Source organism: Gasterosteus aculeatus, chromosome 5 (genome assembly GCF_964276395.1).
Source record: "Gasterosteus aculeatus chromosome 5, fGasAcu3.hap1.1, whole genome shotgun sequence".
Classification (NCBI taxonomy): domain Eukaryota; kingdom Metazoa; phylum Chordata; class Actinopteri; order Perciformes; family Gasterosteidae; genus Gasterosteus; species Gasterosteus aculeatus.
The window spans coordinates 17,576,962-17,599,025 of NC_135692.1; the positions used below are offsets into that span (position 1 = coordinate 17,576,962).

The window sequence follows — 22,064 nt, forward strand, 5'->3', positions numbered from 1 at the left end:
AATGTCCTTCCACTCTTATGCTGACGACGCACAGCTTTGCATCAAGACTGCCCCAAGTTCCTCTGCAGCCATGTCATGTCTCACCGCCAATATTGGCGAGATAAAGGCATGGATGGATGACGTATTATTAATTGTTAAATTGTCAAACCAGAATTGATGAGGTGATGAATGTCTGGTTAATTTAAGGACTATTTATTGGTCATCTGAGGTAAACGTAAATGATTTTATTAAAAATAAATATTACAATTACTATTTTGAAACCAATGCTTGTTTTACAACAGTTATTTAAATACACTAAGATTTACATTTCATTCATTACAGCAGACGGCAGAGAGAAAAGTCCTTTGACTGGTTCTTCAGACTTCTGGAACTGTGAGAGAAGACCACATATTGAGGACAACAACATTAAATTAGCAGGTAGTACCGACTGCACACACAATATTGAGAAGGTACTACCCCCTGGCCACAGTATCATATGGGTAAGAACAGATTATGTATAGGATTACAAATATGTATAGACTGTCTGGTCTGGATGTGGTTCAGGTCAGCTGATCAATTGGGGGAGGTAAAGAACCTCCACCCTCCTTCTGCTCGACTTCTGGACAGAAAGAAACAAAAGTAAACAACTTCTACGAGTGTTTTTAGTCACAAGTTGTATAGAGCAGTAGCTAAATGCGTGGATGATCTAACCAGGCAGTTGTAAGTGATCTGTTGTGGTCTTACATGGTGGTTGGGATGTTGCCAGGGTTCCTTGTTCTGCCTCTCAGAGTTTTTCTGCTGGGAATTTGGTTGTAGCCGTTTAACTCTGGAGACGTTAATGGCTCAAACAACCGAACTGGTAAAAGAGCAACATTACCTTTAATGGTTACACACAGTAAAGCAATATTAACATTACTACTACATCAATACTAACAACCACTCTCCAGCTGAACAGCAGTGTAGTGACTTCGCAGTGATGAGTGACTGCATGCATGGTTACACCATATGTCACGATTTGTAAATTAGATGGATTCATGAGTGTCTAACCATACAGGAACTTTGCAGCGGTTAAAATAACTAGTACTGGTAAAGTGGAATGGGGAAACGTAAGGAGACAAAAGAAGCCAATTAGACCAGTGATAAAAGCCATCAACAGAGTGTCATGCGCTATAATAAAAATACCCACCATTTGCATCATCCATGCTGTGGGTTTTAGTGGTGGATGAGGAGATCTTATCGGTCTGGACAGTGAGGATACGTCTCCAGTAGGCTTCAGGGAGGGACAACATGTGGCAAACAACCTGAGGAACAGCAGCAGGCCAAATACAACACTGAGAACGAAGACGGACACTATTAATACAACAAAGATCAGGAAGTAAGACTAGTCACTCATCAGTTGGGTGATTTTGTACTACAACACTTACGGTTATATATTTAAGATTGATTGCAGGTTTGTGTATGGCTAGATAGGGTACTTGGGGCTGCCGGGGCTACCTTGAACCAGCCCCTGGACTAGGATATAATGAGTCCCTCTCCATTTACTCTCACCTTCTCTACAAATTTATGTCCAACTGAATGCACATTACTAACTTAGTTTATTCCTTGCATTCTGTGCTTTCACTGGCTGAAGGTTTCAAAGTGTCTTGTATACATCTGGTCCATGTCTCCTGCTGACATCAACTGTTACTGTGCTCATGAGAAGTCCTTTTTATCAATATAGCATTTTTTGCTTTCATTATATTTACACTTTCTGCAATATGTATTTACTATACATGACATTTTATTATTTTGTCTGTACAATTGGCAAATTAATCTATTTCTTGCTGTTGTTTTTGTGAAGGTCCAATGACAGGTTGTCAGACTTTATTGTACAAGTTGTTGCCATAACGTTATTAAAATGTTTATCTGATGTCAAAAATGCCTCAATGATAAATACCCGTTATTTCCATATCCACATATTATAAATAAGACATATAGGAAGAAGCAAACCTTTGGTTGAGTGTTTATGTCTCTCAAGATGGTTGTGGAAGTGGGCTCAGACATCCCATGTCCCACAATAGTTGGTCCAAACACCCTGGACAAGTTATTCCTGTCCATCTGACACAGAGGACTCCTCATAACCCTAAATAACGGTGACAAAGGGCACTATAACAACAGTAGCCACTTTTCTACATCTGTGCTGCTTAATTAACATAAAGGAATGTATCTCCCCCAGCAGAGAAATACAGTATACATACATACACTTTTTTGGGGGGGATTTTCCATCAGATAAAAAGCTCTTACTTCTGCAAGTGAAGCATGAGAAACGCCAGTGTGTGTCGGTTGACCACTGGCAGCTCTGAGATGGCCCGATACATTATGGCAGTGCTGTTATCTTCATCAGCCAGCTCTAAAACACAGACACCCGGCAATCGTTGGATCATCACACACACGGGTGCTCCCAGAGGAGACCAGTTCAAACTGAATTCATTCAACTACCCAATAACGTCGGGACAGCTGATGAAAACACACCTCTACCAACCACACCCAGACTATGTAGCACCTCTACCCACTATACCTGGACTAGGTAGAGCTTTATTAGGAATTACGATGGCTCTTAATCATAGCACTTTGTAGTTTGGCTTTCGTAATGAAATTGAATTATTCTTGTTGTTACGATTTGTTCCCTCCTGGTTAAATGCACTCATCGCAGGTCACTTTGAAAGAACGCCTCATCTAACTGAAAAATGAAATGTAAACTACATTGACAAGTTCTTTATCTATAGATCAAGGCTAAATTGCAATACAACTATGTGAGCAGCTTCAACCTTCCTACCTGAAGCCTCCATGAAGGTCTTGTGCAGTCTAAAGGGGATCAGAGGCTCCTCGAGTTTCCTCAAGAAGTCTTTCAGCAGGCCACACAGCACGTGAATGTCATGGACCTTATTGAGCATGAGCGGAGTTTTCCTCTGGATGAATCGTTCTCGGAGTTCCTTCACTAGACGCTCTCCTCCAGGAACTCTGTACAGTCCTCTCTACACACAGACCATCAGAAGCTGAAGTGCCGATGAACCAGAGGGAACAATGTATATGTGAAAACTGACTGAGGACAAGTTCACCTCGTCCAGGCCTCTTCTCTCAATCTCAGTCACACAGTCCACAATCAGAAGAGGAACTCGGGGGTTGGTGACAGGGGCAAAATCCTCCAACGAATTCTGAAGAGGACAAAAAAGCCACAATATGCTGTGTGTGTTTCTGTGAATGTTCTGCTTTAATCTCCTGCTCATTTTTGAACTCTGGTCTCTTATTGTGAAATAGGAGGAAACTAAATTGTTGGAGGTGGATTGATGTAACTGCACCAAAAAATGATCTTGTTTGTGAACCAATAAGCGAAAAGGTTGAAGCCTTCGAATGGTCAGTGGATTCATCTTTTCTTCAAATGGACATGAAAGAATCATAACCTGGTGGGTAGTAAAAGAGCAAAATGGAAGCTGAGCATTCTTATAAAGTGTGGATAATATAAATGATCTTACATAAAGCCATTGCAATTTAAGAAAATGTATATACAGTATAAACACATCAGAAATTATCTGATAAAATATGCCAGTTAAAGAACAAACATGAATAATAAAGTTAAAAATGATAAATACATGCCATATGAATTGATATGATGAAGGAATAGAAAAAAAGTCGCCAAGTGTGGAGCTAGTGAAGTTAGTCCAGTATGAGAAGTTCAGCTTATTGAGCTTCAGCAAATAAGAATAATCCATCGCATGAATGAGACACTTTCGCATGTCAAAACTACCCTAATATTGCCAAACCACAGTAAAGGCATTGTTCAAAACATTGAGCAGATGAGGTGGGATTCTCCTTGTGATACGAGAAAAAGAAACATCTCCACAAGTATGATTTAGTCTAATGATGCCCATTTGGTTCATCAAGGAGGTACACAACCTGTAGCAGCGCGGTTACAATGAACGGTAAGGATGTACATCAGAAACTACCTGAAGATGATTGACATTTTTCTTCCCTTCATTAGCCTCCATAGCAGCTCTTATTCGCCAGTGAGAAGAGGCATATTTTATGAATTTGTGAGATCATTGGCATCTGAAGAATCAAGAGCTTATCTGTGGCATTACTTAGGAGAAGTAAAGGAGTGCAAGGCAAGAGGAGCTCAGTGTACATCACCAAGTCTTTGGTTATGAGCATATTAATTTCATTAGAGGTACCTGCTGAGCTGAACTTCCTGTCAGGGTTGTGGCCGAGCAGCGGTCACTCAACTTCAGTTTGCACTCTGGATGAGCGATAGTGCGGCAGTTCCTGCACTTCACTGCCATCTTTCCAAAGCGTAGTCTTTTCCCACAGGGCAGGCACATCTCGGGCCGGATCACCTGGAGAGAGAAGCATGAGCGTCGACCCTCTCGGCAGCTGTAACCTCGGAAATCAACTTTAGAAATAAATTACATATTCCTAGAGTTCATCCCACTCATCTGCTCTTCATATTATGCTCTTCATATTATGCTCTTCAATGGTCACTTAATAAAATTAGTAAATGCTTCACAAAAGACTTTCAGGTCACAAATACTATTGAAGAAGCAGACATTCCGGATTCATATTCACATTTGACTTTTAAATCCATGGAAACTTTAGGTAGAAAACTGGACCGTCGTTAGTTGTGATCTATCCTTTGGTCAAATTAAATGTCTGGAACTGATATCCAAATTATTAAAGAAGGGTCACACATGAACCAGTGTGTGTGTGTGTGTGTGTGTGTGTGTGTGTGTGTTCATACAGTTTTAGAAAGGAAGACATGGGCTGTGGTTTTCTCCTCTCTGCAGGCGGACAATGCTCTAACAGCACATCTCTCCAGCTTTGCTTCACCTTCAGGTTCCAGCGTGGTCTCATCACAGGGAAACCAGACAGAGGTTTGGTCTGACAAACACACGTTACAATACCAATCAGTCAAAGGTTTTGTGATACCAACTCACCAGACTTGAATGAGCAGCTTGGATAGGAGCAAATATTTATATACAATAGTACTAGTAAATTGAATTATTCATAAAATAGTTACAGTATCCATGCAAGAACGTAGCACAGGCTCTAAATATGGTGAAGGATCTTTTGGGATGATGAATCTACTGCAGCATAAAAATGTGAATATTTACATGTGGGATTTTATCAAAAAAAGGTACCTATATAGTTGCTAAATTAACTAAAAAAAAAAAACTTGTGCCATTATTTGGACTGCTATTGCAGCTTCTGATGCAAACTAATATTTAGTGCAAACTATAAAAAAATGGATTGATTTCTAATGAAAGAATGACAAAGTCAGCGTGGTCAATAGAAAAAAAACCCAAAAAGCAGCAGTTACTCAACTGGAAAAAAACAGGAGCAACATCAAATGGAGAGTCCTTCCAGTTATAAACTGATCTATACCCCAAAGACCGAGCACAAGGACCAATCCGACCGCTACAATCACCTCCTGTGGCTGAGCTGGCACACTCCACGGAATAGACCAGGTTCTCAGGGTTCTCTCGTGGGATTCCAGTCCTCATGGCGATGTTATTGCCAGTCTCGGGAGTCTTAAGCAGCTCCTTCATCAACGTGTTGACCTCCTGAGTTACAAAGTAAGCTTTAGTCTCCCACTTGTCGAAAAGTAAAGAGATCAGAAAGAGGAGCCGTTTGAGGCCCCATTTCTCTGCTAAATGGGTGTGGAGTAAGAAAATTATTCTTTCTCACATCAGTCCTGTGAGCAATCAGGGAAGGGGGAACAATGTGGGTTATTTCCTGGACCGGTGGACCAGCGCTGGATCCTGGCAGGTCTTTTGGAGGAGTTTGCCGATCCCGTTGAAGGTCTTTGACCATGTCCCAAAGGGATTCTTGTGGAAATACAGGGTACCGTGGTCGTGGGTACAAGCCTGAAGACTATGAAAGTGTCGTTTGTCTTCCATAATAGGAATAAAATACCCCCCGGTGGCGCCAGACTACGCTGGAGAGATTGTACATCTGGTCTGGTTCCCGCAGGACTCATTTAAAGATGTCTAGAACGGCCTCTTCCCCAAATATAGGGAAGCCAATGAATGGATGAAAGCTGACACACGAACATTGGCTCATTCTAAGCGGTTTAAAAAACTATTGTTTTCTTTAGTGGTCTCTTCCATGTCTTGCATTTACATTAATTGGTTTTCAAGTAAATAAGAAGTGAGAGTGAAAGGATCGGAGTACCTCCTCCAACACGTTTTCATAAGCTCTTCACCTCTATAGGTTTCATCTCCAGCAGCTCTGCAGAAACATTTCCGCTTTTTCCTCTCCCAGATGGAGCGGTGACGGTCAGTCCCATGGAGGAGCGCTGCAGAGAACCAATGGAACGTCAGAACCGAGGACCGCTTAGCTCAGAGAACATCTGTGGAACACTTACCCTCCTCTCTCTGGCTCGGGATCTCAGGGGTTTGATAGTAGTAGTTGTGTCCACATCCTAATAAACATGAACTAATACCACATCAAGCTGATTTTGAATGCAAAACACAATTTTGAATATACTTTTTAAATTATCAAGTCTCAGGGTGTTTGATCTACTATCAATGTAAAACCATGAAAGACTACCTGGAGTTAATGTAGTGCATTTTAAATTGACCTAGACATAATGTCTAAATTAATCACTTTTAGCAAGTATATTTTAACAGGCAGCTGGAGAATAGAAACCAAATTAAAAAACGTGCTATGATTTTGCAAGGATAGGTTTCAATTGATTGATCGATCGTACCACGTCATCATCAGTCCTGTCGTAGCTGATGTCCGAGTGGGATAGGAAAGATGACTCATCAATCACACACAACCTGAATGAAAAAAAAGAAGAAACCTATATTAAATCGTGGATCTCAACTAAGCTACTAAACTCCACAATCCCCTGAATTAACACCCAGAACTTTTCCAAAAATATCCTTGAAACATTTTTCATATTGAACGAGCACCAGATAAGACCTTTTGAAATTGATTCCCTCAAACTTCGGAAATGCTTAAACTTGTCATGTTACCGGAGTACTCGTCACAGTTTCTTAGTCCAGGTTGGAAGTGTTTTTATTTCTTTAATTAATTGGGATGGAAACAGACTACATCTGATGTTCTTTTCAAACAACCACTGAGAGCTACTTGGAGAAGGTTTATGTGTCCACCATCAGTCACAACTACTTTATAAGCTTCTGGTAGAATATGTATTACTCACACACAAGGATCTTGTACGGTGGCTCTGAAGTGCAAAACACAACGGCAAATAGAAAAACACAACGAAATTAACTTCTTACGGAAAGGGTAGGGCCTTATAGCAGAGGACGGACCCTTCTGATTGGACAGACTGAGTGCCTGTCTTTTAACAGGAAATGATACCAGGGCTCTCAAGTGTCACGCACTCCCGCCACACATCCAATTCCTCACGCCAAGGAATCTGACTCCGGTCCCCGAGCAGTGTCATGCTTTCCTGTTTGCTGTTGTGTTTTGCACTTCAGAGCCACTGTAATCTTGATTTGAAATGTAAGAAAGTATTACAGGGATCCACATGTTTGTCCACATTGTCATGGGGAATTAAGCACAACTCCAGGATAGGAACATCTCCTCTTTTATAATATCCACAGTATCGATAGTAGAGGCCATCACAACAAAGTATATCTTTCCAAAGGAATGACTACAAAGAATTGAAACTAACACAGGACCTGCACGCAAGCAGCACTGTAAACTCATCCAACCAGAAGGGCTTAGCCACCATGTGAGACCGAAGCCCGCACCAGTGACCAAGGCTTCCTGGAAGCAGCAACCTACTGAGAGCTGAAGACCAACATTAGAGGCCTAATGAGCTTCACCTCAGAGATTTCCATATACACAATTATTTGGTCTCAAAACCACTGTGATAGTCACCAGGATTGAGCAGACTGTAGAGGAACGTCAGGATTTAACTGTGGAGGTCAGAGCAGAAGAGTTAATACAATCAAGAGTGACGGAAACCCAAAAGCAAGAAGAGCAGCGGGATAGGAACCTTAATGGGTCTGATCTGTGAAGAGTGGATGAGGAGGAGGAAGAACAGGTGGGACAAGTCTACAAACAGAGCGTTTCTCTACCGTTTGCTGCGTCGGTGCAGAGTCACATTTCCTCCTTTGTGTTCAAATGTGGCCCAAAGAGATTTCTGCTCAGCATTCAGACAGGCACTGGATCTGCTGTCGTGGACCAGGATGTCACACATGAGTTGCATCTGCCTCTGCTGCAAATTAGACGAGAAGAAGGTGCTATCAGCGCCTTTCGCAGGCTGCATTCTTTTAATTTATTTAACCATGTAAAATCCATAGAGAACCAATTCTCATTTACAAGGAGGACCTGGCCAAGAGGTAGTAGCACAGTCCACACAAGTGACACGAACAGCACAGACACAATACAGTATGACAAACACATGGCTAAAAACATAGTTAAATTAATAAACACTACGTACAAAATAAAGGCAGGAAGTATGGAAGAGAGAAGTGAGGGCTGGTCAGCAAGTAAGGAGCGAACGCATGCAATGGCACCGTAATTACTCAAATCTTGACTCCAGATCGGTAGTTTGATTGAGTGTTAGTGAGAATACCGATCAGTGTGGCAGTATTGTGAGGGGCCAACAGTTCACCGAGCGCTCTTAATGTGCATGCTGGAGCAGAGGGTGGTCTATAGCAAACTGCAACAGACAGAGTGAAATTTGTTGACAGTTTTAACAGTAACAGTTCAAATTGCTTTGGGACTTTATACAGCATAAAACATTGCAAATGGTCTTTTACAAATATAGCCACGCTGCCACCTTTGGTGGCTCTATCCTGACGGAAGACATTGTAGCCCGGAATTCGGATTTCTAGAACCGAAACACCTTTCTTAAGCCATGTTTTAGAGATAGCCAGAACATCAGGGTTTGCAATGTGCACCCAAGATTTTATGTTTTGGAAACAAACTACAGATATTGACATGTAGAAAGCCCAGGGATTTACAATCACAAAAATCATTGAACAGATTAGAGACGGTGGGAGCATGGATAGCGGGCCCTGGGTTTGGGTGAACAATTACAGAGATGAACAACATGAACAACGATTAACACGCGCCTGAGGACAGTGCAAAAATGTTGCATATGGTCCTCTTTCATTGACTGGTCAAGATGAAAGAGGAGGAGCCGTAAAACTGCTGCAATAACATGTGTTATAAGAGTACAAAGGAAGACCAAAAGTCTTTGTAAACTCTCCATTAATTCTTAATTCTCCATTAAGAAGATTCTGACCGGAGGAAACACATCCTAATGTTATGTTAATTTATAAATATGAATCTAAAGAGTTGGTCCTCCATGGGAGGTGTCACTAACATGTGTGAAATTGTGATGGGACTCACCAGGTAGTGATAGTCTCCTTCCATCTTGTAGCGTTTCCTCATCTCCACGTCTAGCTGGTTTCGAGCGTGTTTCAGTTTGACTTCCAGAGCAGCTTTGGCGACGTCCGACTTAACTAGCAGCTCTTTGTATTTCTTCAGTTCCATCTCGGCATAAAGCCATCGCTTCCTCACAGCCTCCACGTTCTTCACCACTTGTATGAACTCTGAAAGAAGTGCGTGTTTGTAGTGAACAGAAACAATCTGGAGAGTGAGGGGCTGGGACAATGAATGGAAACATCATTATCACCCATTCACAAACTGATGGCAGGAGCTACCACACACTTAGTCACTTGCCCACCAGCAGCTAACACTCACACACCAAAGTCAGCTACAAGAGCATGTTGGGGGGGATCTTGCCCATGGACACAGAGCCAGACACCTTTGGCCCCATGTTGTCCCCTCAGAATCTCTACAGAAACTAATCCCATGAAGAGGCCTTATGCCAGAAGTAAGAAAACAAGAAGACATCTCAGAGGCCTAAAAGAACTTCATCATGGACCGAGAGGAATCTGAAGTTCACTGTTGATTGGCAGTAAATAACCTGTAAACTGTCCCTGAATCAGAGATGATGTCTCACCGCGCTCAGTGTTCATGTTGGTTTCCTCCACAGTGATCCTCTGAAGACAAAGAGCCAACACCTCCTCTACCATGTGCCGAGAGTCTTCCATCATTCTCACCTCTGACTCCTCTCCCCAGAGTTCCTGCAAATTCACAATGAATATTTATTTAAAAAATAAATGTAATTTAATTCCCAGTCAACCAGTCGGGACAAATTATTTAGAATCAACATTACAGATTTTTATATATATGTATATGGTATTTTAACTGTTAGAGGTTGCATGAAAAGTACTCGGGTGGAACCTTGTAGGTGACGTCACACCACGCGCATGAATGGGGCAAAAAAAGTAAAAAATAAAGAACGAAAACAAGCTCTGCATTGAATGTCCCTCAAACAAAAACGTGTAAAATATGCCCAGGGTCATTAATCACAAGAGCACTTTATAGCCTCCAACACCAAACGTATTGACGTCAAACAGAAATCTTAATTACAGAGTAATCACTGCACGTGCGGCTCTCGGCAAGAACGCAGCGGTTCGAGATTAAAAAAAAATACATGCACGATCCGTTAGCGCACAGCTGAGATGATCAGTCTATCAATGGACCAGTGCATCCATCGATCCACCGACCAACGAACGGGGGAATCAAGACTTTAAACTCACGCAGGTCGCAGCTCATCAGCTGCATAACAGGAGGAACCTGGGTCCGCGACTCCGTGACGTCACTTGCTCCTCCTATTGGTGATGATGTCATCGGTGCGGCTGCCCCATCAGTGGTCTGTTGAATGAATAAATAACAAATTCATCCATCCATCCATCGTCAAACCCCTTATCCTGCACACAGGGTCGCGTAAATAACAAATAATATCAATAAAAATGACAACACAAATTAATTAGTACAGTGTACTTACGTTTGTCTTTGAGCTCAGACGATCTAATAAAATGCTTTACCTTTCCTTTTTAAAATCACACTCTTTCTATTTAAAGTCAGGTTAGTTAGTATTGTTGGTGATAGAATATATCTATACTTGTATAATCTGAACACATAATTTATGATAAAACACACACCACTGAAATATATCAACATCCAATATGTATCACATTTTTAAATCCTACCATGAAACCTACGCTGGTGTTGTTCACTTAAATATCTTAACAACTATTAGATGGATTATATCGAAATGTAGGTATCTTATAGTTCTATCAGGATGAAGTGTATTTTCCTCTGGTGATTGTCAGACTTATCGAGCGGCATCATTGCATTAATATCGTGGTGACAAAACAAACCAGCACAACCCGTTCAACAGAGCAAATAAAGTTAAAGGAAGATGAGCAGGAGCTGATCAAGAATGCATGAGTAATTCAAAAGCATAATATGTGTATTTGACTGTCGTAGGAATTGAACCTATTGTACATCTTTTATGTTGTTCATTCTGTACAACATGGCGTCCATTGCAGTTCGTCCATTCCGGGAGAAGGATCCTCCTCCAACGTTCTCCCTAAGGTTTCTTCCCTTTTTTCTCCCCGTCGAAGGGTTTTTCCTGTGCCGATGTGAGGGTTTTGGTCTGTACACAGCATGTCGCAAGTGTACAGACTGTAAAGCCCTCTGGGGCTAATTTGGGCTATACATAATACAATTCATAGAATGGAATTGAATTGAATTGAATAGTCTTGGCAAAATCGAACTGTTGCTGCAAGGGCTAGACAAGTAGTAACCACGTACGAGTGACGGGTCCTTGATGACATTCATCCGTGTTCACCAATACTTAACAACACGCTGACATTGGATGGTAAACATTGTCTACATTAAACCTGCAAAACATCAGTGATGTACAAAAACCAACATTTTACTCTGCAGGGTTTCAATTCACAGTTTATTCATGCACATCTCACTTAGTAGTTCTATTTTCTTCACAGGAACAATAACAACATCAAAAACAACAACAAATGCACATCACTCCTTGATTTGAAACTGAGTCTGTACTGTAGTTAAATAAGGATGCTATGTTGGATCCAATATATAACTACAGCAACAACTTGGCACCAACGTGTCTGACGTCTTTCTGAACACTACAATTACTGATGCTAAAACTGCCAAGATAGAAAAACTTTAAAAAAATACAAAATGATCATGGTATCAAATAAAGGCTTTACAATTTAGAACACAGAGTTAAAAATTACATATAGGTTATACAGTAAAAACAGAGTGTTTTTCTGCAGCTGTGACATCCCAGGATGCCCTGTACAGACATAGGAAACAAAGCGCATACATCGGTAAACCGAGCAGAGGGATTGGTAAACTAAGTCTATGGATTGGTACAAATAGTTTATGAATTGGTAAGCCCAAGTGTTTACAAGATACTACTGTGCTTTCAAGAAAAAGTTGAGCTTAAAAATCTGAATATTTGCGCCATGCTTCAGACTTTATTTTTCTAGTATGGCCGAAGTGTATGAAGTTCCTCCGTTTCCTCCGTTTATGTGTGGGCGGGGCCAACAGGAGAAAGCAGTAGATGGCATATTGTAATTCAGTTCTTAAAGGATGCCACAGATAAAGTGTTTATCTTTGAATTTGTTCTTTGAATTTCTGGGGATGTTAAGTCTGTTTCAGATATTTCTGGGTGAGTTGTTTAGTTTCCATCCTGTAGGGGGCGTGCTATAGAAGTCCATTCTAAACCAAAGCTGCGTCACACTCAGTCAGTCCAGAATAAAACGGACTCGCTATCATCAGGACTAAAATGTGCATGGCGCGGTGTGGTTAGCTCAGCTGCAGAGTGGGAGAACAAGGGGGAATGGTGCCGGGAGATAGTTAATGAGCGCAGCTGATGAACACTGATCATCTGCTGCTGACTCGGAGAAGGACTCTTGACCGGACGCTCGGGGCGAACGAGAGGACCGAAAAAACTGCTGCGCAAACCAATAAAACAATTGTGATCCGGCAAGCTCGACGCATTTGTCCAAGATACCGCTGGGTACCGCTATCACGGCTACACAGACCAAAACAGAATCATAAATATTAAATTATTATTAAATAGTTTATGGAAAGAATGGAAGACGTTTCTAGATGAAGTCAGCTGTGAATAATAAAAACACCAGCGAGAAACAAGTCACAGAGTTCTAAAAAAAAATACTGTACTGGAAATCTATCCAGTCAATAGTCAAGTGAAATAATCACATCTGTTAATGAAAGACCTAAAGGAAACACTATTTTCCCAACCCAGAAAATACTTTTCATAGTTCATAGTACTACTACTACCAGATGTGCCTTCATCAGACAACAATAAGATACAAAGAGAAGATAATGAAGTGACGATTTTTAGGACAGATGAAATGAAATGATGTGAAATACATTAGTCACTGTTAACAGACTTCAAATGACTGATTCTAAGACCAGTTACATTGAGGTCTGGTTGAAGTACCATTGTTGTAGGATTGTAGTAGTAGGAGATGTTGGGTTGTAGTACAATAATTGTAATAGTAATTACCTGACTTCTATTGAAGTACAGTTAGTGAATGATTTATGAAGTCATTTATTTATTAGTTTATCAAGTTTAATATTATCATACTTCATAGTATTTCAGTGTTGTAGGACCCTTATTGCAGTGATTGTGGATTTTGAACAACCATTATTTCATGATTTAGTATTAGTTTTGGGATTTAAATTTGGAGCACTTATTTGCTAGCACTTTTTTCAGTGTTGTATTATGGTCACTGTAACGTTGTTGGAGGGCTTAGCACTGCTGTTGCAGGAACTGTAAAGGTTGGGCTGTATCAAGTAGTGAAGGTGAAACTGCAGTGCTGTGTTGGACAAACTCAACGTGACAGCTTGTTTCTACACTTTTAAGATAGGGATGTAATGTTGGATCGACCACCAGGCGGCGCCACGATCTTCTGAGCAGAGCGACGAGGTATGTGATCATCAACCTGGTTTCCTGCACAGACAAAGATGATCTAAATCACTGGTCTACCGCGAAGGCTGGGTCCTACAAGGATGCAGCCAAGGCAATTGAGACACAGCTGGTGAGAATCAGAATCAATTGTTAGAAACGTTTGTTATAGTTAAAAAAAAGATCATGGTTTGTGTTAAAATAATGATGCAACACAGTGTAACAGTACATTCTGTATTTAAGACTTGAAAGTAGAGATAGACCATAAACTCATGTTTACTGAGGGGATAAATCAAGAGAGAAGGAGGGTAATTTTATCAACGGAGAAAGGGCTGGGTTTACCCTTTTAACTGTTATGAAACACTTCTTATTTTTAATTTTTAACTGCAGCACTCGGCTGTAAAATGTATGTGTTCTGAGCTGTTTACGCGGAATACTACTCAATCATCTATAATTCAGATGAGAATACTAGAGATACATGTGCGCTCCCAGCGTTCGTGAACGCTACCTGCCAGGGTGAATCCTGATTGGTGGAGGTTTCGGAGACTGGCCTGGGTTTTTGGACAAGTGGGCCCCCTGGTGGTCGGAGTGGGTGGGACCAATTTGGGCACGCTGATGACATCATGAACCGGACCGTCGTAGTTTCCACGGGGGACTCCGCGAGCCTCAGCCATCTGAGATATACAAGTTTTGGGAAAAACTGATTCCTAATGGACTGATCGGTCAGTTATTAAATTCAGTCCATCAAACATCTACTAGTTTAATGAATTAACAGACTATACAGACTTTAGTAGTTTGCTTTTGCTTTTTGGCCTCTACCTGTACACAACATGTTGATCTGACAGTTAATTCACTGATTACCAGGCTAAAGACTGTGATCCTGTATCAAAGTCTGAGCCACTTTCATCTGCAAGTTGGTTGGTAACCATGCTATAAGCAGTGATCATCTGCCAGAGAGATTAACCAGTAGTCACTTAGTTAACTATCTAACTGGTTAACCACTAGCTGGTTAACTAAACTGGTTATCAAGTAGGAAAGGTAGTTTACTTGTCACCGGCAGCAATTTAGGTACCTTGCTGCGGGCTCTAATCCTTTTGTAGACAGTGTCTGGGAAAGCCTTTCTGGAAATGAAGCGCCCTGAACCTTTGGTCACGTTGAGTTTCCCGTCTTCAAGAACAACTCGACCGCCGCTGATCACCACCGACGCCACACCTCGAAACTCCAAACCCTCCAGGATGTTTACCTCCACCATCTGCACACAAAACGGCAGCATGGTGTGAAGGATGACGGACAGTTCAAGACGTATGACAAGGAATTTTGATGCTTCGTGATGAAGGTTGAAGTGTTGTTACCAGGTTGTGAGTCTTTGCGGAAACAGTTCGTGTCTCCTTCGGATTCCAAATTACAATGTCAGCATCCGATCCTACTGCAATCCTTCCTGAATGCGGGACAGATACACCCCTCTAATGTTTTACAGATGTCTGAATACTCTTTTAAATACAGTACAATTTGAAGCATTATTTTTATATTAATGTCATAGTTTATTCCATCTCATACAACAATAACTAAACCATAAGTAAATGTTTCAATAGTAAATGTTTTATTGTTTTAGGTTTTATTTACTCCAGTGTAACATCATCTGACTTATGTCGTACCTTTACGTGGGTAAATGTTGAAGAGTTTAGCAGCATTGGTGCTTGTTACTGCAACAAACTCGTTCTCATCCATCTTTCCTGTGGACTGCCGAGAAAAAAAATGACAAAAGAGTTGCACATTCATACTCCATAAAGTTGCCGCAATACCTTTGAAATATAAACTTTATAGTAGTTTAGAATTTACATTTATACAGTATAATACAACACCCTCTAACCTTAGAGCCTTGATTCAGATATGAAAAAGGTATATTTGATGGAACATGTCTAAATGTTCATGCTTGACTCAATCTTACCACAGCTCTATCCCACACCACAGACATCCTCTCCTCAATTCCGTTGGTTCCCTCTGGGATCAGAGTGAAGTCATCTTTACCGACTGCTTTCTGAGCTGTGGAGAAGCTGGCATGAGCGCTGGACGTCACCTGGAGGTCTCCACTGGATGAAAGAAAACACACACTCATGCTGAAATTTAGGTTATGGCTACATTGATCACTAACCCACGATGACAGAGAAGAGCAGACCATGCTAAAAGACAAGTATGGTCGTAATAACCATGCTAAAAGAGAGATAGAGTTGTACTACCCATGCTAACAAAGAGGTAGATGAGTACTAACCATGCTAACAGGGATGTCAGGTACTGTGGAGTTGAAGGATCCCGGTTGAGAGGTGGGCTCATGACAAAGGCAGCAGCTGTAGGCCAGTCTTTTGACCAATAGTGAGAACCGTCAGTGGCCAGGCTGGCAGTGATTGGCTCCCCGTACACCACGATACCTAAGGACAAAAACATTAAGATATATATTTTTTATATATATTTATTTATGAAATCCATTTCAACAAAGCCAAACTTATGTTAGTGAAGGGTTTTTGGTGCCACTGTGACCCTGAGGTCACATAGTAGTTACAGGAGAGATTCCTTAGCCACCTGCTCAATCAGTCACCAAGTATCCAGTCAGGTGGATGAAAACCCAACAGCCTGTCATGCAGATACGAAAACGCAGATGTGGTTTATTTCATAGTCCAATAATGTGGGGTTTAACTCCAAAAACAACAAGTAAAGAAATCAAAGATGATACTGGAGCCCCAGAGCAGTGAGGGATGTCATCTGGGGATGCAGTTCTCTCATGTGAATCACAGTGACTCCTGAAGCATCAAGATGTCAGAAAGTCTTCAGCTTCTGTGGTCACTATAGAAAAACTCATAGAGAACCATCAGTAATTCTCAAAGTGGTTCTGACGAATCGTGGCATGACTTAGCAGGAAGAAGAAGGAATTCAACTTCTATTTATTCTTTTCAGCAACGTGGAAAACTGTGGACCATGACTGAAAATGCAGTTCTGGGCACTTTGCTTGAGTTGCTGATTGCTGAAGCTTTTGGGAATTTTAGGACTGTCTTTGGTTTTGTGAGACAGTACCGGTGCCAGTGGTGGAGCAGATCAGTGTACCAATGAAAACCAAAAAAGGGAAAAACGGTTCTTATAAACAACAGATGAAGACCTCACCTTTCTTCCTGGCTTTGGCGATGACCTCAGCAGCAGACTTGCTCATCACCTTGGTAACATATAGCGGACAGTTGGTCTGTTTGGCAATGGTTACAGCTCGATAAACAGCTTCAGTCTCCACCTGAACCACAGCATAACAACCCACACAAAAATACACACATATCATCAGTAATAGACACGTCTTAGTGGCACTCGGTTTTTACTGGCAGTATTACAGAATTAAATGCAAATGTTTAACAGGTGTAATGACAGGTGTGTTACAAGTTTGTGTACCTCCTCAGGGTGTGACAAAATGTGTCCTTCAGGTCCGGTGATGCCGAGAAAGAGAAGTTTCTTCTGTTCCTGAAAGAAACCAGTTTACATTTACAGTTTTTTTCCACTAAGTTAGTTGATTTTAATGTATTGTACTTTGCTTTATTCAGGTGTATTACCTCGTCAATGATGTCACCATTCTCTGCGTGGATCTGGGCGATGGCCCCAAGATCCCGGAGGACCCCAAACGCCTCATAGAGCTGACACCCAAAAACAGGATGCAGATTCAGTCAAATAAAGAAATAAGAAATAAACTAACCATAACTAATCACTGCACAGCAACAACAACAACAAAAAACACAAATAACGAAAAAACAATAAAAATTGTAGATGACCTGAGAGTCGGAGCTCTGGTACTTGTCTTTGTAAGCCATAAAGAAGAGGAAGGAGTTCACACCTAAAACACAAATATTACAGGTAATACAAAGTTCACACAGTGTCGTCACTATCTTTAGTGTCTTCAGGGTTCTTGGGAGTATCGTTAGTGTCTTTGATATCTGTAGTACCTTGAGTCTTCAGGGTTTTTAGTATTTTTAGGGTTCTTAGTATCTTCAGATCTGAAAGTTGAATCCTCTAAGAATTGTATAAATGTTGCTATTTTATGATTGAACTCTAGTTTACTGATGACATTATTGCGTTATTTAGTATTAGCAATTTTATCTGGTCACAGTTCTTTAATTGAATGCTGTATCACAGGTTTCCTCAAATGTATACACACAAAGACGGAAGTGATAGACTGAAAAGCCAAGAATTGGTTCTTCAGACCTTGATCTTTGATGAGTATCTCCAGCTCTTCACACAGTCCTTCATGCCAGCGAGTGATGTCCAGGTGTAGAGAGAAGTCGCAGCATGACTTCTCCTCCGCTGCCTCCCTCCACTGATCGAACGCTGTCAGTAAACTCGCCCCCGGCTCCACCAGCACATGGTCCACTGTGAACACAACTATCAGCCCTGGTACCTCCTCCATGTGCCTGAGGCGAGATTATTACAGTATTGATGGGTAATAAGTGATGTTCTAACTGATGGTGGTGGTTCCTCCCGAAAGGGCGGCTCTGGTTCCCTGGTAGAAGTCGTCTGTGGGGTTCATGCCTCTCTGTGGGGCGTGAAGGTTGGTGTTGGCATCGACTCCCCCGGGGATCACCAGCTGACCGTACGCATCCACCGTCTTCACGCAGGATGGGATGATCAGGTTCTCCCCAATCTGTCTGGTCAAGACCAAGAGAAGAAAGCGTGAGGATGTAGACAGTGGGAGGGGCCTGGAGATCTACCCAAAGATCACTTGGAGATCTACCCAAAGATCACTTGGATATCGACCCACAAAACCACTGACGGTCTCACCACAAATCACCTGGAGGTCTACCCACAAATTACCAGTGGCACAATAATCAAAAATAATCTGTATATATTTACTTGATGGTCCCGTCTTCCACATAGACGTCAGCGTAGAACGATTGGTCGTCATTGACTATCTTTCCTCCTTTGATTATCAGACGGTCACCCTAGAAACATGCAGAAGGAACTATGGGTAAAACAGGAGAAGATGAATACAACACACAGTAAGTCAAGTCAAACATATCTATTGAACACGCTTGTGTTGATGTGCTTGATTATATATGAAATGATAATTCTCAAATTTATAAATACGGATCAATATATATGGGGCGGCACGGTGGTGTGGTGGTTAGCACTGTCGCCTCACAGCAAGAACTTTGACTTTCTGGAGTCTGCATGTTCTCCCCGTGTCTGCGTGGGTTCTCTCCGGGTACTCCGGCTTCCTCCCACAGTCCAGAGACATGCTGTGGGGATCAGGGTGATTGGTGACTCTAAATAGCCCGTAGGTGTGTGGACGTGAGTCTGAATGGTTGTTTGTCCCTGTGTTAGCCCTGCGATTGGCTGGCGACCAATTCAAGGTGTACCCATCTCTCGCCCGAAGTTGGCTGGGATTGACTCCAGCCCCCCTGCGAAGCTGTGTGCAGGATAAGCGGTTTGACAATGGATGGATTCTAAAATGCCCTATTTTAGGATGAGTAAAATATTTTTTTCATGAAGGATTATCCGTTTTTAGCATCAGTTTCAGTTAAGATTATCAAATTAAATATATTCATATAAATCACATAGGATCCACAGTTAAATCCCGGTCAGCCTCCCAGTCAGTCTCGGTCTGGTCCTCACGGGTCGATGATTGACAGGCGGAGCTGCAGCATCCTCGCTAACCGGCCCTGTTCCATCTGTACTCCCGGTTGGCTTTGTTCGACTCGGTTAGGTTTGGGTCTGTTTGGCTAAGGTTGGACCTACCGCGGTTCTGACGCTGCTCTTCTTGTTCTGGAACGCCATCCTGATTGATATGCAATCGGCTGATAGATTCGCTCACACACAGCACACACTCTGAGCCTGCTTTTGTTGCTTTTGCTAATGACGTCAGGTTCCCAGCAATACCCACCCGGATTCCGGCTCAGGGCTTCAAAATAAAGTTCCGCAGACGAGCATAATCTTTATTTTATGTTATCACGTGAAATATTTTTTATCTTATTAAAATACATACACTGATACACCAATTAAAAAGCTACAATACATACAATGGTTGGGATTAATTGTATAAAAGTATAAATATGACAATGCAAATATAAAAATAAAAAAAAATGTATTAGAAAATTCTAGTCATAATGCTTAGTGCTCAGAGCAATACAAGCATAAATACCTCAAGTAAATGACAATATTAATAGTAAAGACACAGTTTTGGCTAACCTCTCTCTTGCCGTGGTTCTCCCAGGTGTGTCCGGGGGGAAACAACACTCTCCCTCCCCCATGAGGACTCTGCGGTTGGGGTCGAGCAGCTCGACGACGCTGCGTCTGAGGACTGAACGACTCAAAGTTCAGAGTTTTGTTCTCAAAAGCTCCTTCGACGCTACAGAACATCCCCCCATACTTCATCCGAGGACGAGGAGAGTCAGAACCCAGCCGGGAGATGAGAGAGGAGCGGTCGTCGTCCTCAGAACACCTCCTCTCAGACATCATGGAGAGATCTGATCAGAGACGAGACAAGAAGAGGAAGAAGAGGAGTGGAGGAGGGGAGGATACCAGATGAAGTAGGAGACCAGGGAGCAGGCCAAGGATGAGCAAGCAACTGTGATCTTAAACTGAGAGGAAGTGATCAGAGGGAGGAGTCCTGATAAAGCTGTGTGAGGAAGAGAAGGACATTTAAATCTGATTCTCATGGGAGGTTGTTGGTTTAATCCATATTGAACCTCAAGAACTACCCCTTATTTGTGGTACAATTAGAAACACCAGAAAACAGCAGCAAACCCAGAAATATCATTATAGTTTTCACCTACTAGAGTCATTATGGCAACATGTGAGACAGGACTAGAGCAGGAGCTTCCACAGAGGACCACGGGAATACTTTATTAAGCTAAATCTGTAGGAGGCTGATCAATCAACTATGTTATCAGTTATTGATCAAGTGAAGAGCATCTTCTTGTTAAAAAAGGAAAGTGACATCATCATGTGACATCAGAGCAAATGCGTGTTTAACTGTTGGACTTCATAGACATGATGCTCACAGGTCAGTGCTCATTACTGCTTGACATTACTTGCTCTGAAGCCTGAGCTGGATTCTCTGCCTGTCATATTTACTTCATCTCATATCTCTCTATAACAGACAGACACACACACACACACACACACACACACACACACACACACACACACACACACACACACACACACACACACACACAGAGTCACGCACGCAATCAGTGGACCATAACAAAGTCATCATGTAAGATCATGTTAGCAAGAAAATCTCTTTAGTTTTCAACTAAAGTAAGTATTTGTCCAACAGACTACCCCTAAACCTGTTCCACTATAACTTGAGCAAACCCTAACCCACTACAACTAGACCTAACTCAAACCTCAAAGTGAGGCATTAGTTCAATCAGGAGAGAAAAGACTATATATAATAGGACATTTCAATGTTTAAAATAACAGATCATAAGAGATACCTCATCTTCCGTATTGTTATTTGCCATCACATATAACCACCATCGGTAAATAACGATCATCAACTATAACCACATAAGATATAACAATGATCAGCTATAACCACTATCAAACATAACCACCATCAGATGTAACCACCATCCTATAAAACCACCATCAGATGTAAACACCATCAGATGTAACCACCGTCAGTTATAACGACAGTCAGCTATAACGACCATCAGATATAACGACCATCAAATACAACCACTATCAGATGTAACCACAATCAAATATAACCACCATCAGTTATAAGCACCATCATCCACATAAGCTTCTGGGGAGGGAAAGTACAGACTTCAGGAAAGATGCAATGCCAGTAACATTGGTTTATCATAACAGCAGTAGTAAGGTGACCAGTGGCAGCTGGCCAATAGAGGGCATGGGGGCGTCGTGCGACCTGGAGTTACCCTTCTTGAGCCCCCAATAAAGAAGAAAAAAAGTAAAAGATCATATTAAATGATAAAAAATGTAAATATTTGTGTTTTAGATATACGGAATATAATATTTGTAAAATATAATATCTGCGCAAATATATGCTTTTCCTGCATGCCCCTGCATGTCATACGCACATCTTCATGCATGTTTTAGCTGCGGAGAAGGCGCGTCTAAGAAGCATTTTAGCCAATTGCTGGTTAAAGGACCCATTGTATGCCCATTTTACCACAAGTTGATATGTTAGTTGCTGCAGTCTGTCCAATGAGAAGGGTCCGTCCTCTGCTTCCTGCTATAA

At 41.7% G+C, this 22,064-nt stretch overlaps 2 protein-coding genes across 9 annotated transcripts; both read right to left on the bottom strand.

The window, feature by feature from the left end:
• Nucleotides 1–221: 221 nt before the first annotated feature.
• LOC120819637 (rac GTPase-activating protein 1) lies at nt 222–10,703 on the bottom strand. 5 transcript variants are annotated; one of them, XM_078102739.1, is made up of 17 exons: nt 10,608–10,703; nt 9,965–10,088; nt 9,349–9,551; nt 8,067–8,206; nt 6,722–6,794; nt 6,377–6,433; nt 6,215–6,307; nt 5,438–5,573; nt 4,751–4,890; nt 4,188–4,349; nt 3,078–3,173; nt 2,795–2,993; nt 2,263–2,368; nt 1,969–2,101; nt 1,166–1,280; nt 724–835; nt 222–598 (listed from the first exon to the last, which is right to left on the bottom strand). In XM_078102739.1, exons 2-17 carry the CDS (start codon nt 10,056–10,058, stop codon nt 553–555), a joined length of 1,905 nt encoding a protein of 634 aa, XP_077958865.1. In that variant the 5' UTR covers nt 10,059–10,088; nt 10,608–10,703; the 3' UTR covers nt 222–552. The 5 variants fall into 5 exon arrangements, with proteins under 5 accessions (XP_077958865.1, XP_077958866.1, XP_077958864.1 ...); XM_078102740.1 differs by having other exon boundaries at nt 222–595; nt 10,608–10,701; XM_078102738.1 differs by having other exon boundaries at nt 10,438–10,701.
• Nucleotides 10,704–11,804: 1,101 nt separating this feature from the next.
• Nucleotides 11,805–20,681, bottom strand: dpysl4 (dihydropyrimidinase like 4). Of its 4 annotated transcripts, none has more exons than XM_078102743.1 (15): nt 20,039–20,681; nt 18,704–18,792; nt 18,314–18,498; nt 18,059–18,223; nt 17,629–17,690; nt 17,413–17,493; nt 17,255–17,317; nt 16,982–17,102; nt 16,098–16,254; nt 15,777–15,918; nt 15,484–15,568; nt 15,181–15,266; nt 14,901–15,080; nt 14,337–14,502; nt 11,805–13,873 (listed from the first exon to the last, which is right to left on the bottom strand). In XM_078102743.1, exons 1-15 carry the CDS (start codon nt 20,306–20,308, stop codon nt 13,782–13,784), a joined length of 1,944 nt encoding a protein of 647 aa, XP_077958869.1. In that variant the 5' UTR covers nt 20,309–20,681; the 3' UTR covers nt 11,805–13,781. The 4 variants fall into 4 exon arrangements, with proteins under 4 accessions (XP_077958869.1, XP_040033177.1, XP_040033179.1 ...); XM_040177243.2 differs by having other exon boundaries at nt 17,255–17,323; nt 20,039–20,671; XM_040177245.2 differs by lacking the exon at nt 20,039–20,681 and adding an exon at nt 19,589–19,785 and having other exon boundaries at nt 17,255–17,323.
• Nucleotides 20,682–22,064: the final 1,383 nt, after the last annotated feature.

Bases quoted from the DNA above. Each gene is read 5' to 3' on its own strand.
- LOC120819637 (XM_078102738.1), bottom strand. From the start codon at position 10,503: ATGTATTTTTTTTTAATCTCGAACCGCTGCGTTCTTGCCGAGAGCCGC. The intron at 5,574-6,214 runs GTGAAGAGCTTA...TTTGTAACTCAG, and splicing joins TGGAGATGAAACCTATAGAG to GAGGTCAACACGTTGATGAA. The intron at 2,102-2,262 runs GTAAGAGCTTTT...ACCGTTATTTAG, and splicing joins CTCATGCTTCACTTGCAGAA to GGTTATGAGGAGTCCTCTGT.
- dpysl4 (XM_040177243.2), bottom strand. From the start codon at position 20,308: ATGATGTCTGAGAGGAGGTGTTCTGAGGACGACGACCGCTCCTCTCTC. The intron at 18,499-18,703 runs GTAAATATATAC...GGTCTTGACCAG, and splicing joins GTGGAAGACGGGACCATCAA to ACAGATTGGGGAGAACCTGA. The intron at 17,103-17,254 runs GTACACAAACTT...GCTGTGGTTCAG, and splicing joins TTTTGTCACACCCTGAGGAG to GTGGAGACTGAAGCTGTTTA.